Source organism: Hibiscus syriacus, unplaced genomic scaffold, assembly GCF_006381635.1.
Source record: "Hibiscus syriacus cultivar Baekdansim isolate YM2019G1 unplaced genomic scaffold, ASM638163v2 tig00111540_pilon, whole genome shotgun sequence".
Classification (NCBI taxonomy): domain Eukaryota; kingdom Viridiplantae; phylum Streptophyta; class Magnoliopsida; order Malvales; family Malvaceae; genus Hibiscus; species Hibiscus syriacus.
Genome location: NW_024063114.1, coordinates 1,238,175 through 1,255,468, shown reverse-complemented (window position 1 = coordinate 1,255,468; position 17,294 = coordinate 1,238,175). Strand labels below are relative to the sequence as shown.

General features: G+C 35.9%; 4 protein-coding genes and 1 pseudogene across 5 annotated transcripts; 1 reads left to right on the top strand and 4 right to left on the bottom strand.

Annotated features, from left to right (window-relative positions):
- Positions 1–1,197: 1,197 nt before the first annotated feature.
- On the top strand, positions 1,198–3,539 carry LOC120164656 (60S ribosomal protein L18a-like protein). 2 transcript variants are annotated; one of them, XM_039174320.1, is made up of 4 exons: positions 1,198–1,590; positions 2,160–2,235; positions 3,040–3,160; positions 3,285–3,539. In XM_039174320.1, exons 1-4 carry the CDS (start codon positions 1,395–1,397, stop codon positions 3,339–3,341), a joined length of 450 nt encoding a protein of 149 aa, XP_039030251.1. In that variant the 5' UTR covers positions 1,198–1,394; the 3' UTR covers positions 3,342–3,539. The 2 variants fall into 2 exon arrangements, with proteins under 2 accessions (XP_039030251.1, XP_039030250.1); XM_039174319.1 differs by having other exon boundaries at positions 1,198–1,608.
- Positions 3,540–3,664: 125 nt separating this feature from the next.
- LOC120164657 (mitochondrial inner membrane protease subunit 1-like) lies at positions 3,665–5,850 on the bottom strand. Its single transcript, XM_039174321.1, has 4 exons — positions 5,633–5,850; positions 5,315–5,539; positions 4,921–5,032; positions 3,665–3,786 (listed from the first exon to the last, which is right to left on the bottom strand). The coding sequence occupies exons 1-3, from the start codon at positions 5,741–5,743 to the stop codon at positions 4,940–4,942; spliced, it is 429 nt and encodes a 142-aa protein (XP_039030252.1). The 5' UTR covers positions 5,744–5,850; the 3' UTR covers positions 3,665–3,786; positions 4,921–4,939.
- A 284-nt stretch (positions 5,851–6,134) lies between these two features.
- Positions 6,135–9,439, bottom strand: LOC120164653 (solanesyl diphosphate synthase 1, chloroplastic-like). The gene is made up of 6 exons (XM_039174317.1): positions 8,851–9,439; positions 8,457–8,581; positions 7,999–8,126; positions 7,809–7,912; positions 6,882–7,009; positions 6,135–6,719 (listed from the first exon to the last, which is right to left on the bottom strand). The coding sequence occupies exons 1-6, from the start codon at positions 9,071–9,073 to the stop codon at positions 6,171–6,173; spliced, it is 1,257 nt and encodes a 418-aa protein (XP_039030248.1). The 5' UTR covers positions 9,074–9,439; the 3' UTR covers positions 6,135–6,170.
- Positions 8,459–14,746, bottom strand: LOC120164652 (mechanosensitive ion channel protein 6-like). Its single transcript, XM_039174316.1, has 6 exons — positions 12,761–14,746; positions 12,540–12,663; positions 12,126–12,419; positions 11,828–12,030; positions 11,362–11,697; positions 8,459–8,581 (listed from the first exon to the last, which is right to left on the bottom strand). Exons 1-5 carry the CDS (start codon positions 14,503–14,505, stop codon positions 11,409–11,411), a joined length of 2,655 nt encoding a protein of 884 aa, XP_039030247.1. The 5' UTR covers positions 14,506–14,746; the 3' UTR covers positions 8,459–8,581; positions 11,362–11,408.
- Positions 14,747–16,274: 1,528 nt separating this feature from the next.
- Positions 16,275–16,676, bottom strand: LOC120164632 (annotated as a pseudogene).
- Between the last annotated feature and the right edge of the window lie 618 nt (positions 16,677–17,294).

The following is a 17,294-nucleotide window of genomic DNA, read 5'->3' as shown; positions in this document are numbered from 1 at the left end:
GAGCTTTGGCTGTTGGGTAAACGGTAGGGTGAAAATAATTTAATTTTAGGTGAAAGTACCTATAGATCCCTATATTATAGTGACATGCTCAAATTAGTTCCTTTGTTATTGAATGGGTCACATTGCTCCTACTATTATATGGATCGGTTCCATTTAGTCCTTCTATTATATGGAATGTAGCATGTAGGGGTATAAATGATTAGAACATTTGACGGATTATTTGTATATATTCATTTATTAAGTTAAATATATGAGTATGATCAAATTTTTATATTCATTTAATAAATGAACGAACATGAATAAAAATGTGTTCAGTTCATTTATGTTCGCAAACAAACTCTTTTATTGAGTTATTTATCGACTCGTTTATAAGTTCGTTTACTCTTTTCTCCTTTTCTTCTTATACTTTAACATTTTAAATATGGTGAAGGCAATTACTAAATTGAAAATAAAGTGAATTTTGAAATTCAAACTATATAATATAAAGAATTTAAGGACTAGTGATATAGTTTTACTATTTTTCTTTGGTTTGCGAATAAAACATAAAAATAGAATTTTAATTACCACACATTAAACGAATATATTTGTAATCGTTAAATAAATATGTCATGAATATTTGACGAATGAATATAAATACTTAAAAATTTAAACAGATGTGAACAAATATCTATACCTCCAAAAATAAACAAATAAACACAAATATAAATTTATTTGTTTAAAATCAATTCATTTATATCTCTAATAAAATTATTCATTTCTTTTGACGATAAAGTACACAAATAGTCTCCGATGATATAATATTATTTTATTGAGTCACTTGATTATTAAATGTTATAAAATGATCCCTCGACTATATGGAGTTGCTTTGTTAAGTCTCTCGACTACTAAATATTACAAAATGGTCACTCGACTATTCATTATGTTTCAAACTTATCATTTTTCTTTAAAAATTAATGGTTGTTTGAGCTGGACGTTAATATGTTGACTTTGATATAATAATTATTTAAGATTATAAAATCATATTTTATCATATCTTATATAATAAGTTAAATATAATATGAACATTTTCACTGCTCAATCCATTAATGAGTCTTAATTTTTAAATTTGGCAAAAAAAAAGCTTATCCACTTTCACACGTAAATATTTTAAAATATAAAAAGTCAATTTTTTATAATAAAAGATAAAAAAAGAAAAAAGTCGATGATTTTAGTTGTGAAGTGAAGAAGACAAACTGGTAGCTAGGCCGAGGCAGGTTCCTCAATCTGATCCCACCACTCATAAAACCCAAAAATCTTAACATCAAAGTAATCATTCTACCTTTTTCTAGTTGATCCATAAGCATATCCAGATCCCAATCAAAACTCTCCAAAACTCTCCAAAACAAGGGGAAAAAATGAGCGGTGACGAGAAAAGCACAGCTGTAGTTGTAGATCACCAGCATAATCGATATGGAACTTTCCAAGGAGTAGCCAACTACCCTCCTCCACCTCCTCCTCAACACCATGGCCCTGCTATTGGGTTTCCTCAGCCTGTTCCGCCGCCTGGCCTCCATGAGCCCTCTGCTCCTCCTTCTCAGTATTATTCTCAAGGTTATCAGACCGTTCCAGGTAGTCTTTGTCTACAAATAAGAGGGACAAAACTTTCTTCTTTCGTGATTAGTTAATCAAAGGAAGGGCTTTGAGATTTGGGTTTTTGTTGGTTTGAATGATCAACATGTTTTTTAAGATGAAAGATCCGATTTTTTAGGATAAGCATGAGTATCCAAGTTTTGCTATCGTGGTTGACATATTTTACTATAAATTTCATAATAGTTTTAAGAAGAAATGAAGTAGATTTCAGAGAAAGATGAGAAATAAAGGCAAAACACGTATAGAGCCTGTCAGGAAATTGTATAAATTGTATGAATCTTAGTTTGCTAAAACTATATAAAGAATTAGAATGTTTTGATTCATTGATGTGTATCGCAAGATCAGTGATATTTTGGTATTTTTTTTATTCGAGTTGGTGCGTATGAGTTTCTTTTCTCGTATATAGTTCTGATGAAAACAATTCTTAAACAAATGAGGTGTTTGTTCCTCAGGTACAACAAATCCTGCGTTGTTTTCATGAAAATTTTATGCTCTTGATATGCTTTGTACTTGAAACCTTTGATGTATAGGTTATGCTGTTGCTGAAGGAAGACCTGTAAGAGAGCGTCGCCTACCGTGCTGTGGCTGTGGCCTTGGATGGTTCCTGTAAGTCTTGCATTGTTTTGTTGTTTTAAGGTTTTTTAAAACATAATGTCAAGCAAATAACAACTTAATGAATATGTTCTCTACTCCTTTTGTTGTGGGTTAATAAAAAATGTGAAAAATTCTGTAGCTTTGGGGATAGCTATGACTTGTAGCATTGAGCTTTGGGGGACTTATAAGGAAACATTTTATTGATGAGATTGGTATGGTGGATGCTTGTAATTTCAAGAAAATTACAGGATAAGAAATGCAATGCACAGCTTACATATATTGAGCCTTACTTGAGGATCATGTCTTGGATGATTTTTTCATGTGCAGCTATATTCTGCGGATACATATCTTAACTATAAGATGTTCACATGAATGCTTGAATGGACCAAATTTGATAACTGTCCATTTTAGCAGCCTAGTGCTATCATGAAATGTATAGCTCTTTATGTCTCCGTAAAGTCTCTGTTTCCATGAAACAACGTCGTTAAGCTCATTTACTTGGATTCAGGGGACAGTATAGTTTCTAACACAGGCATGCTAGAATTTTCCCTTTATTTTGATATATATGGTGCATCAGAACTCCATACCCATGCCATGGAAAATGAAGAATCAAAGCAAAAAATGTCATGACAAAGTCTGCTAGACAACACCCTATATACAAATATCATGTCAAACGAATTTGACAGACACTTGGATATGTACCCAAAACCCAAATCTGGAGCATAATCCACTTAATATTTATTATTGTTCTGGCTATTGTTTTTTTTAATCATAGCTACCAGTTATATAGTCTGGTTCTTGATCTCTTCTTTGAAGGTTCATCATTGGTTTTTTCCTTGGGACCATCCCCTGGTACATTGGACTGTTGATGCTACTTTGTGCAAGGGAGAGGATGGACCACCGAGAGAAACCGGGATATATCGCTTGCACAATTGCTGTGAGTATCATTTATATATGCTTTTTCGATTTTATGAAAGCCATGGTGCACTGGAACCCTTTTGCCCCCTCTTCCTAGAGATGGGTTCTTAGAAAATCGGTTAATGAGGCTGCTACTTTCGCAGGCTGTTCTTGCTACAATTGCCATTGTCCTCGGTGTAACAAAGGGAATCAACGATTGATAAGTTATTCCGAGCAGTGTATATGCCTTTTCTTGTAAGCTATCGTTGTGAGAATTTGGTCGGAGAATACATGCGAACTACATATATGGTCCATTAGTGATGTTTGTTTATCATAATTGCTCTTATAGCAATGCAGATTGTTAAACTAGAACTTTTACATACATTTATATTTAGCCAAATAAAAAGTGCGCATTGTGTTTAGTTGTGATTGTTTATCATAATTGGTATAAAATTTGACCAACACAGCAATCAGCAATATCATTTAAAATAAGAACCAGGAAACACCGTTCTCGGTAGATCAGAATAAAGAATAAAGGGTTTTTTTCTTCATTTGTCGGTCAAACGATGTCGCATGTCCGTATCTTAAAAGCATGAACAGCAAACCATATGCCTTGATTGCATTCTCTCATTGACCCAATAAACCAAAGCTGCTAGGTGGCCATACCTAAAGAACAAGACGATAGAGCATAACCTTCATTATAGCATGCATTGCCCATTTTCTAAACCTCTTCACATGCACGACTATCAAGCATTACAAACCATCAGCACCTTATTTTCATTTCTTTCAGCAATTCAGTGAAGTTAATAAGTGAAAGGTCTCACATTTTTTAAATCGAAAAAAAATGTTTCTTTGAAGACAAGTTAGTGTCGTCAAGGGCACAAGGTGCAAAAAATGATCTAAAATCCTTATAATGCCTTAGGCATAGCGAAGTAAAATGCAACATGTAGCGTGCGAGGTTTTGTGAGCGTGTGCGTATAAATATGTAAAAACTTGAGATATATAAAAACTCTTTAAGTGTGCTCTATTTTTATCTACAAAGCTTGTAATTCTTTTGCTGCTCAATATGCATGATTTCTTTATGGCCAATGTATTGATGTTCTCAAATGATAAGTAAGAGTTCCGTATCATACTTTTCTTACTAGTCAAGGTATATGAAGTGTCAAATGAGGGTGAAAACAAAAATAAAATTAAGAGATTTCCAATAGGCAGTTTTTTATGCCTATTATTGACTTGCAAAAATGTTCGCCTAGGCACACCAGGCGTGCACTTGATCAAATGGCCCTCACTTGAATGGGTCTGAGGTGCTTTTGTTGTACAATGCTAAGACACAAGGCACTAGCACACGTAGGTTTACGCCTTTACAACACTAAGTTGTATCCCAATCTAATAAAGGTAAGCTTAAGAACTACTTTTCAAACCAAAGCTACCAAGAAGACTATGTTTACTATTTTAACCTGAAGCTAATTTGCTTGTTTCAAGACATCAACAGCAAAAGGTTCCACCAAACTAGTTCAAGTCTCAACCAAAAAAAAAATTCTAAATCATTTAAAACCGGCCAAGTCCACAAATAAGACAAGTAAAACCAATCGATTAGTCAGTCAAGCATGCTCTTTGCTTATTAAGCATTAGAAGTGACTCAGAACGGATCACTGGCAAAAGTATAAATGTAAGATGCCAAAGAAATTGTACATCAAATGACTCCATGTTTATCACATGACCTATACTACTAATTCCAACAAATAAGTTCAACTCATTCTGGGGAACAAATCCAAAATCAATAGATTTAGCATTGCTTACCCTCATAAAAACTTTTCCTTCAATAAGCCCATAAGGAAGAGGGACCAAAATGCCGCGAATCACGCGAAACATACAAGTTATCCCCTTGAATCCAAACATGCCCCTTTGGAACCTATCCATTTAAACCCAAAGAAAAATATCAGGAAAATGATCATTCAATCCAAGCTTTAACATTTTTTTCCCAACCGATCCAAAGCTCCATTCAATTGTTACTTTCACTACTTTCTTTAGTTATGAACAATCATAAAATTCAAATAGAAAAAAAAGCCAAAATTCTCATCATTCAGCTGCATCTAAGCCAACAACTTCAATTAAACTGCGATACTCAACAATATGCAAAAAAAAATGGTCCTTTTTTTCAGAATAAGGAAGACCCAATTAAAAAGAAGGGTACCACAAGAGAACGAGAGCTGTGGCTCCGAGTGGGGTCCAACGAGAAGGTAACTTTATCGCCTTCCATGGCTACAATGCGCTTAGTCAGGTTCCTTTTAGGATCGAGCGGCGACCGAACCAGAACCAAATCACCCGAACCCAGTTTCCCTAACCGGTGAGACACGCGTTCAACAAGTACGACATCGCCGGTAATGCTTAACGTCGGGAGCATACTGGGACCCATAACCTGCATAAATTCAACTAATTACTCACAAACAGTAAAAAGAAAAAGAAAGAAGAAGAGGGAGAGGGAGAGGGAGAGATCGAGAAATTTACAGACATGGTTGGACGATAGTACATAGGTGTTGGTGACGTGTAGCACGCCAAAGAATTTAGCGATAATGGAAGCTCGAGCCATGGCCTCCTTTGCTATGATTTTCCATTGTCTCATTTTTTCTCTTTCCTCTTCTAGGGGTTTGTTGGGTTTAAGTAAGTTCCGTAAATTGATATAATATCCATAGATTAGTTCTTATTTACCCATCTGACTCGGAAGTTTTGTTTTTTTTCCCCAAAATGGTACCTTTAGAACTTGACATAAGTTACACAAACATGTACATGGAAATTAAAGTTTATTAGCTTAATATTGATGACCTCAAATGCTTCATTGTTCAATAATTTGATTTACCAGAGAATTATTTTTCGGTTTCTCAGACAAATGTACAATTTGAAGAAACTGATACTTGGAGCTCAAAGCTCGATCCCTTGTATGAATATACAACCAGTGAGTCCTAAGAAAAGCTGTTCTATATGGGCACAGGCTTCAACTTCATGCCTTGTTTTCTGTCATGTCTGAAGCTGTTTGTTTTGGATTATCTAAATTAATCAATCCTTTCAAGATTAAACACCACCATATCTTGAAGAGCGAATCGGAAATTGCTTTGAGGAAGATATTGGAGATTCTTGATCGCAAGGTTGGCTTTCTCTTTTGCCAACTCTTGTGCCCTTTCGATTCCACCGCACTGTTTTACCAGCTCGATTGCTTCTTCGAGGGAACCGGTCTCACAGAACTCGGATTCGATGATTTCTCTAAGTTTTGGTTCTTTTTCGAGCGCAAAGATTACAGGTGCTGTGAGGTTGCCTTTTGCTAGATCACTACCAGCTGGTTTCCCTAGCTGTTCTGCTGATTGTGTGAAATCCAATATGTCATCAACAACTTGGAATGATAGGCCAAGGTTCTTTCCAAACTCATACATTTGATCCGTTACGCTACGATCTGCCCCACTGAAAATAGCGGCTCCTTTGGTACTAGCTGCAATCAGTGAAGCTGTTTTGTAGTAACTCTTTAGCAAATACTCCTCGAGTTCGACATCACAGTCGAACAAACTTGATGCCTGCTTAATCTCACCACTTGCAAAATCCTTAATAACCTGCAATATCATGTAAGGATAAGATTCAGACTAATTTAACTGAAACTATCTCCATAGCCAGAGCACATTTCCAATCCTACAGGTGGAAACCCTGAGTCAAATATCGTGTTACTTGGGATTACATTCGAACAAGAAGGTACGTTAGGCATACGTCATACATACCTGGCTGATAAGCTTGATGACTTCAAGGTTTTCAAGATTTGCAAGGTACCATGACGACTGAGCAAACATGAAGTCCCCAGCCAGTACAGCTACTCTCGTGCCGTACAGCTGGTGAACAGTCTCTTTTCCTGTAATTAAGTTAACATACAGTTTCAACTTTCAAATCAGCATTCTCCCAACAGATGAAAGACTAGGAGGAAAAGGATATCAAAGAAATTCAAGCTCCCCATGATTCTTTTTTCTATTATTACCATTACAAGTAGCAACGCAAGTTAAAACCGAGCAGTCCCAACCATTCTATGGAATGGTTAGATGGCTAGATGCAGTAGTTCCTCTCCCTAACATGCCCAGACAAGAAAACTGGCGAGAGTTTTGCCTCTCAACTACCCCACAACTACCAAAATTTGTAGGGAGGTATAAAATGAACATAGATGCCCACAAATCGTATGTGATTGTTTTATATACTGAAATAGAAACTTTTTCTCTGCCCTTAGACAAGGGTATTGAAGACTCGAATCGTAGCCTCATTTAGTGCGAAGAACGTGTAGTTTTGCCCAACTCTTTCATATCTAAGAAATGGTAAGGATTAAAGAATCTCACACTCGTAATCACAGAAAAAACATAGTATTTTTTTAAAACTCTGGCAATTTCATTCTTAAAACTTTTCTTTTCCCTTTTCCTGCTGCAGAATCTCACCTTCGACAATGATATAGAGTTAGCCTAGAGTAACTCATACACCAAGATGATACATTGACTGGAATGATCAATGTCACGATAAGACCAAAACCACAGACCACTCGTTTCTTACTTCACTTGAATAAAAGAACTAATACCTCTTCTGATTTTAGATCGTTGCTATTTAACTTGGGAGAGTTGAAAATAAGAACAACACATTGAACATATAAAGATTTTAATTTACGGGCTAACCTCTTCGTATATCACTTTCATCTAATACATCATCATGTATCAAGCTTGCAGTATGAATCATCTCAATGATCTCAGCCAAACGTCGATGCTCTGTAGTAAGGTCCCTGGAAAGGAAGCAAAACAAAATGGAGGTTAGCCTAACATAATAATTAAAACGTTTTGAATATGTTAGAGAGTCCCAAAACATTACTTCAATCCGGCTAACTCCGCTGTAGCTCTTGAAACTAAGAACACCAGGGCAGGTCTCATTCTTTTACCACCAGCACCAAAGATCTGCTCGGCTGCGGACATTAGAACAGGGTTCTCTGCACCAACAATCTAGCAGACCATCATCATCAGATACATACTAACATCAACAACTTCAAAAAAACTAACCAATCAGAATCAGATCAAAAAGTAGATCCTAAGCCGACAAATTAAAAGAGCTATACATAATTTATCAAGCAAATATTAGATTCCAATAACAAGGAAGCATCATATATACTGTAAGTCAATTCATCTGGACTCAAGTGCCGAACCAAAACGTGCAAAACCTTAGGAGCAACTATAGCAGTTGAAACAAAATCATTTCGAACATGGGGAAATTTTTATATATGACAACAGAACTATTAAGGATGGATAAGAATTAAACTCTCAATAAGCACTCACTGACTGGAGATTTTGATTTAGAGTCTGGAGGTCATCAGCAACCACTTCAAACAAGTTACCCAGTGAAATGGGAACTTTAGTCTCTTTCTTCAAATCCAACACTGGTGCAGTTCGTTCACCAACTCCTACATTTGATGTCAAAATGAGACCAAATTAATTTCAAATATTGAACTCAAATCTCAAGAAACCAAAAGAATGGCTCCATGTATATGAATCCAATAGTAACAACAAAAGCATAAAACCAATTACTTAGATATAGCCATATAAAGATACCATGCCAAAGCAAATTTTTAAAACAACCAAGTATAAAATTGAATTAAAAAAATGAATTTGAATAACTTACAACCAAAAGCAAGGTTGAAACTTGAACGGTATTTAGATAGCAAAACATTACCATCAAGCAGAGACTGAGAAGTATTTGTGGAGAACAGACGAGTTCTACTAATGTTCTGCCTGCTGCAAACCATTCTTCTAGCTCCATAGACTTTACTAGTAAATGTCTTCCCGTGACTCTTCACCCAGTGCCTTTCAATTGAAGCATTTGAAGACGAGCCAACGGCAACCAAATCAGGCACTCTTGTTCCAAAATCAATATTATGGCATGTCGTTGACATCATTCTTAATATCAACACCCAACAGAAGGGAAAAAATAGCAAAAATGTAACTTTCACTCTTTAGGACAAAAACCCAGAAATAAAGACTCCACCTTTCTTGTCAAATTCCCATAAAACAATCACCAAAATGAAGAAAACGAGCTGAAACAAAAACTGGGTATTCAACAAAAGCCAGTAAAAACAAGTTCAAAAGAGCTCAAAAGGTGTGTTGAAATTAGAAAAGGCTTCCATTTCTCTTGCAAGAAAAATAAAAGGACAATGATGCTCTTAAGTTAAACAAGTATTCAAAAATTTTGGGTGGATGAAAAAATCCCACATAGAACTTTCTTGCAGTTTTGTCCTAAGCTGCTTATCAAGTTCCGTGAGTTTTGATAGACTCTTGATGTTTTCTGGACCCCAAAAACAGGGAGATATGTTTCGAACATAAGTAAAAAGGGAAAAAAATTATATACAAGAAAACGAAATTTATGGAAATTAAAGAAATGCCTCATATTTGGGTCAAAAATCAAGAGGCCGGCCTTGTTGCAAAATCGGCTGTTGCTTGTCTAAACAAGGGCCATGTGCTGCCTTCTTTATATCTCTTACGACTGAGTGATCATTAAAAAAATGGCCACGTGTTTGATTCTTCTTCGATATGATTTATTTTTGAAAAAAGAAATAAAATTGACAATTTGTTGTTATGATGATGACCTAATAAATTTGTTTAACTTGAATCCAATCGATTTAAATCATACAATTATTGATTTCTTAAAATATTCAATTAATATAAAATTATATATTATATGAAAGTATATTAATTTTTTATTAAGGTTATTACAAAACAGTATCTATTCTAAATACTATCAATTATTTAACAATGAACATTCAATCATTCTACTATAACCGCGGGTGTTCGAACCCGTGACCTCTAATAACAATTACGATTCCTTCGAAGCTAATCAAGAGGCCGTATCTTTGCTCAAATCTATCCCAATTACCCTACTCCTTGGAGCTTTTAAAATTCAATCTCCCATCTTTTAATTTGAAGAATTTAATCTCTTTATTTATTTATTTAAAGCTACAATTTTCTTTTTCCCAAAGAAATCAAACAGGCCAGTAAAGCATTAATACTAGACACTGAAAAAGAAAGTACAGAGAAGTTGAACTGTGAAAGTGGAAAAGGCCAAATTTTCTTTACTCCAATGAAACCATAACTAAAGTAGCTGAAAAGTACTTTTTTGACGACTGAAAGCTAAACGATGAGACGGTAGCAGTTTGATCGAGGAAAACAAAGAAAAGTTGAGACCTTTTAAAGGAGTCAAAGTGTGAAGGGCATACTAGTTGGTTCATTCTTAAATGTTGAAGCTTTTTTATTATCTCCTTTCAATCTATTGTTTTTTGTACTGCATTAACAGCTTAATCTATGATTATTTTAGATAATTGATCTGATCGAGCTTGAATTTAAGACAAGAACTATAAGCTGTCTTAGCTGCCTAATGCTTTCAGCGTTCAGTGAGAAAGTTTTTGCCATCATCGGTGTTAAGGTTTATGCTGCCGGACTATATGTCGATCGATCCCTCTTAAGTAAATCGGATTTCCGGGACGATCAGCTGCTCAGCTTCGAGATTACATGTCCTTGTTTAAGTCAATTTCTTAGGGAAACAATGAAAATCTCATATGAATTTTGATCAATGATTACCAGGACATAGGATGAGTATCGGTCCATCGGATGCGAATACGTATATATTTGGCCTAATGTTCGACTACGTGGGGAAAGAGAGAATAGAAGTTTGCCAATTTAGTTGCTTTAAGTGCAGCTCCTATGGAGAAATCATTGCAGATAGTACTGGCGAGAGATGTTGATGGCAAACAATTCTGGGATGCTTTGGATGAAGCTGTCTCCCCAAGAATCAAGTCGCCAACGCCGGCCGATGAATCGTTTCTATCCACATTTTGTAGTATTTTCCGAGGACGATCACTTAATAAAGGAGCTTCCATCTTTTTGACTTGGCCCGACCCTTTTAAAATGCTTGTCAATTAATAAATGAAATCGAGAACCGGATAAACGAGTCAATAAACAAGTTTATAAACAACCCAATAAACGAGTTTTCTCATGAACATAAATGAATTGAATATACCACTGTTAGTGTTCATTTGTTTATTAAATGAGTATAAATATTTTATTCATTCTCGTTTATTTAACTTAATAAACGAACATTATACGAACAATTTATTTTTATAACTTACAATAGAGCACCCTGAAGAAATCGTTATCAAGGAAATAACGTCACATAGCAGTGAAATATACTTACAGTTTTGACATTAAAAATGTCTTTTTATAGCTTGCTTGTCATTGTGTTCAGCTGGCCGGTCCGATCCAATTAGGCGGAAGCCGGTCAGATGCCACCGGAGGCATGCTACAGACATTGATGTCAATCGGATATAAGCGGTATTTGATATCCAAATCGTTGAAAATCTTGACCATCTCTTCTACCAACAGAGCCCTTCTTACAAACCTCTCTCCCATGTCTTGATGATTCATTCTGTGTGTGAGCCATATGGCTATCCTTACTCTGTTCAACTCTTCAAGTTCCCTGAACACGATCATCGGATCAGGGTACCAATGGTCACTCTTGTGCTCAATGTAACTGCGGTACGAAACGATCGATTTGATCAGACACGTTGAAGTGTAATATGATTGATGATGGAAGCAAGCATAACAAGACATACAACATCATCGTATATAAGCCATATATAGACTAATCTTTCTAGACTCACCTCAGTATCCTCTTCTTCATTAGACCAATCTTTTCTGCAGGAGTTTTCACATGGATGCAGAACTCGACTGCATCGCCCATGTCGGGACTACGATAGTAGTTATGGATGGCCTTAGTCGCCAGGACGCTGTTCGGGATTATGATCTTCTGGTTGTCATATCGTAGGAAAACAGTAGTCAAGATGTTCATTTCCTCCACTACCATCTGAAATTCATTGAAATACCGTTGATAAAGAGGATCCATATTACGGTATAGATAAAAAGAAACAGCAAAATCATGTGTTCTTAATACATAAGTACCTGAACGCTATCGATTTCGCACCTGTCACCCACATCAAATGGGTGCATAACAAATAAGAATATAATAGCTTCAAATACTGTCTTGCAGGTGTTTCCGAATACGAATGCAACTAGAAGCAGCTGAGAGCTAATGAAAACAAGAATTTTGCTGGAGGCGATTTCAAGTATGAGAAGCCATATAACCGCTATGACGATGCCAACCAAAACGTCCACCATCCGATGAAGCCTGTTCACAGCTGTTTTGGTATCATTCAATGTCAAGGCAAGTGCCCTTCGTTCTCTAAAAGCATTGACCTAAGATATTGAAGTACAACGCATTATAGAAAGCCTTGAACCTGTGTGTATAATACAAGTATATATATATATATATATACACACACTAACAAATGCAATGCATGGTTTGCCTATTCTTACCACCCAATTCTTGAGAGCCTTCTTGCTGATTCTCCGGTTTTCCGGTGCTCCTTCAAAGAGACTCATAGTCTTCAAAGCCTCATCATCCGGGAGAAATCGTTCAATGTCCTCCAAGAAGATGAATCTGAGAACAATGTTAATATTGATGTTGACTTAAGAATTTAAAAGCACAGATAATACACACATAATATATTGCACAGCAATAGGAGCGATGGACATACTTGGATCCTGGTTTAGCAACATTCTGGAAGATTTTCCTTGCCGCAACTTTCGCCTCGTATTCACTTCTAATCTGTGTTGCAGACTCGTCTTCTTCAGTCGAACCTTGAATCTGCTCATCTAAAGTCGAAAGAGCTCCTTGGTGGATAATATTCATCAACCTTTTCATATTCCAGGCAGAGACATTAGTAGGATTCAATCTGTGTAAGTGATCAATTGTTATCCCCTTGTCATCCTTTTCTCCCTTGTCGGCAGAAAGCACACCCGAAATCATAGAACTTTTTCCTTTAGGACTTTTCTGAATCAGTCCGCTCCCTATTGGCCTCTGTGACGAAAGGGTCGACATCTTGAGACCAGGAGGAATTGTAGCACCAGCTTTCTGTAGGTCAGCGACTTCATTCGCAAGTCTCTCTTCTTCCTCTTCGGCCTTTTGAATCTCGACCAATGGCGGACCGGAAAGAGTCTCGATTACGTACTGATTGAACAACGAATCCTGGATTCGATCGAAATAAGTACTCACATGGAAAGAAGATGCCAGTACCTTCACCAGAAGGGTCTTCACTAGCCACAACATCACACCAACCACAAGACAAATCATGATTTTAGTCACAAATCTAAGAACTTCACTCTTAGTCTCCCTTTGAACCTTCTTGTCAAACAAGTAATGCCAAGCAATCAAAACCAGCCCCAGCCACAAACAATTCTGTACAGCTTTCCTCACTCCATAAACAAAATACAATACCCTTTTCCTCAAAAGGAAATTCCTCTCAATAAAAAAAACAATTATCCTTATAATCCAACCTGAAACCAGTCTACCACATATTAGAACCAAAACCAGTACTTCCCATTTCCACAACATAAGATCCCACAAACGTTTCTTTCTTAAATATGGAATTGCGAGGCTGCAAACTAAAGCAGCAATTATCAGAATCAAGCTTAGCCATTCAAGCAATATCCAAACACTTAATTTGTCTTTCTTATACTCATCAGGCAAGTCCTCGTCCAGCAGTGAATCATCATCTTCTTCCTCCATGTTTTTCCCAAGAAACCCAGATTTTGCCTGTCCGGACTTCCCGGTTCCGGTTTTCGCCGACTTCGGCGTCCCTTTTTCCGGTGTTGGAGGGTCCATCAACCTGGATTTTGTTTTTGTTGCTAACAACCTCGACTTCCTTTGAACAGAAGAATTTGAACTGCACTTTACAACCTCATCACTCTCCATAGAGTCCCTACTGTCTTCTTTCCCTTTACTTTGTCTTCTTCTTAGAGGGCTGTTTTCAAAGGGCACGCTACGGTGAAAGGCAGCTGCTGAAGGTGAAGGTGTTTCGGCAACCGTAGACAGTGAACTGCCGTCACGGGGTTGCTCTTCTTGCTGAAGTTCATCCATTTCCAAGTCCATGTCCAAGGAAATATCTCCTGAAGCTTTTTGTTTATGCAAAAACTGGCCGATCAGCTTTGATGGTGGATCTTCCATGGCGGCTTGTTTGCTGTGCATGAATTCGAACTCATCGCTTTCCCCATCAACACCTCCGGTACTACTGCCGGTACCATTCAAGTTGGCATTCTCTTTTTTCCCATTACTGTTGATTTTCTCACTGTCCTTCCAAAAATCATATTTTGATTCGCCCCAAATCTTCCCCCCGCCGCTGGCGGTTGCTCCGGCTGCAGGAGTAGAAAGAATACCGTCGTCGTTGCCATTATCATCAATCTTCAAGATGAATTCTTTCCTGTCAGCCGAATCAACTGCCATGGTTTTGCTCAATAAGAAAACCAATATGCCCAGACAATAAGTCGTGCAATGTGAACCAAGAAAAGAAGGGTTGGGAGGAATTTGAATGATGAAGATGCTTAGAGTAAAAAAGATGTAAACTTTTGCCTTGGGGTGGTGGAAAGATGAGAATAACGCAGTGTTTGGTTCCTACGAAAGTGTGAGAATATCAAGCTATCTCCTGTTGACGCGTGTAAGGAGGATGTGGCAAAGATTGGAAATTTTTAAAACTCTGAACAGAGTCAGAGAGACTAAAGAAGGAAAGATGGATACTTGAAAGAGAAAATAAGATACCAGACCATGCATGTTTGCAGGGATTAAAATTTAAAATATTCGATGAATTTACCCCTCAATTTTCTTCTATAATTACTATTTTCCCATACCTTCTTTAGTTTCTGTTCACGATAACTATCTAGATTCTCGATTTGTGAGCCAGTGCTACATGATTCATAATGCACGATTGGCTTATTTTTGGATTTTTTACATCATTTTCTGGTCATAAATACTGATGATTCTTCTACCAACTTTTTGGTACAACAAATTAATAATGTAATTATCAAAATAATGAGGGGTTAATAATGTAAAATTATATATATATATAAAAGAAGTATTTTACACCCAAAGTATATATAAAATCCAATGAAATAGGCAAAAGGAGAATGAACGATGAGACATTTAAGCAACTAATGTGGCCAAGTTGGGTTGGCAACGTGTTCCGACTTGATCAAGTAGGATCAGGATATAGAAAGTTGGGTTGGTTTCAAGTTAGAGTAAAAATAGTTGACTCAATCCTTTTTTTAATTTTATGTTATATTTTTAGAAATAATTATAATAATATTCTTCTATGTATTATTTTTTTCAATTAAATTTCTATTTTTATTGAATAAAAATAAAAAATTTAATAAATATATTATTTCGAGTTGGGTCAGGTTAGAATCGTATTTTATCTCAAATAACCGGGTCGAGTTCGGATCAAGTGAAAAATGTATATTTTTCGGGTCGAATTCAAATCCGGTGAAGGATTTATAATTTTTGAATCAGATCAGATGGACTGAAAATCCAACCCGACCTGACCCATGCACATCCACATGGCCAAAAATAAATATGATATCAATGTTGTATCTACCTCTAACTTGTTGATAAGTTTTATTTTAAAATTCAAAATTTTCAATTAATTAATTATTTTATTGATTATATTTGTTTTAATATTTTATTTATATTTATCTTATAAAAAGTAATGTAATTAGTTATTTATTTTATTTATTATATTTATTTGAACATTTTATTTATATTTATCTTATAAAAAACAATGTTATTAATGTATTTCTGTTCATCATTAAAAAAATTTATAAACTCATCACTAATGACTTTCATGTTAAATTTAGTATATTAATTTTCAAAAATTATTTTCTTTTTAATAGTAAAACTAGCACATATTAATAAAATGTATGTTTAAAATAAGGATTTTACAAAAATATGTAAAATAAGGGTAAAGTATACAAATAATGCCTGACCTTTTTAAGGTGCTTGCATTTTAATCACCCAACTTACCCTACTCTTTCCAAACAGTTTTGTAGACACGGTTTTTGTTTAGGTTTTAACATTTTTTATTTTGGTTATTATTATTATATTAATATTTAATTAAATTATTATTTTCTTTTGCAGTCATTACAATAACCCAAATTGGGCCCAAACAATTAACCAAACTCTAGCCCATAACCAAACATAAACTACCCTAGCCCTAGACCTACTCATATCGCCGTCACCGGCCACTCTCGCGGCGTAGATGCCGGTGATTGATGCAACTAAAGCCCCTTCTCTTTAACTGCTTTGTCTTCGACTTCCTTATCTAGCTTCGCATTATTATTGGGACAATTTTGGTAAATTCCAGATCCAGATCGATCAAATGGGTCGAATATAAAATGAGTAACCAGACGAAGAGCAAAGAAATGAGGTCAAGAATGCTAGGAGAGAGTATTTCGGGTTTCAGAGGCGAAAACCAAGAATGAGTTGAAAGTCAGGTTCAGGGGATTTATTTTGAGGTTCTTGAGAGAGCTCCTTCGTTCGTAAATCCTAAACCCATATTTCTGCTTCTTTTTGGGAGTGGATTTGATAGGAGGGATATGAGTTTTCAGAGTTTGGGTTCGATTCGGTCAGAGGGGAAGGAGTTGGTTGAAGGAGAATAAGTTGCTGGTTTAGTAAGAAGAAAGAGGAGGAGGAGGAGGAAGAGCGAGTCAACGGGAGCTTACGTCAGCAAAAATTAAATGAAGGTAATAACGTGGATTTTATTAAAAATAAATTAAAAATTCGATGATTGTATTATAAGTTTTAAAAATTTGATGATGAAAATGTAAGCACCTTAAAAATGAATTAAGCCATATGAATTAAAATTGAGCAATGACAAATTAAAATATAGAGAAAATAACATCAGTGACCAAAAATACCTTATAATATATGATTTTAACCAATTTTTTTTGGATTTGCTAAAATTACCAACTAAATCGCAATGCGATCTCCGGTATCGCAAATCAGTTTCCAGATTCGCAACGCGAACTTCGACTATCGCATTGCGATTTACATATTCGCATTGCGATAGTCCAAGTTCGCGCCAAATTTGTTGCGATAGTCGAAGTTCGCGTTACGATTTATTCCAAATTCGTTGCGATAGTCCAAAATCGCAACGACTGGTATTATTGCATGTGTTTCTTAAGAATTTTCTCTAAAAAGATAGTATTCGCGCGGACGTGTCGAAGACACGTATTACCACGACC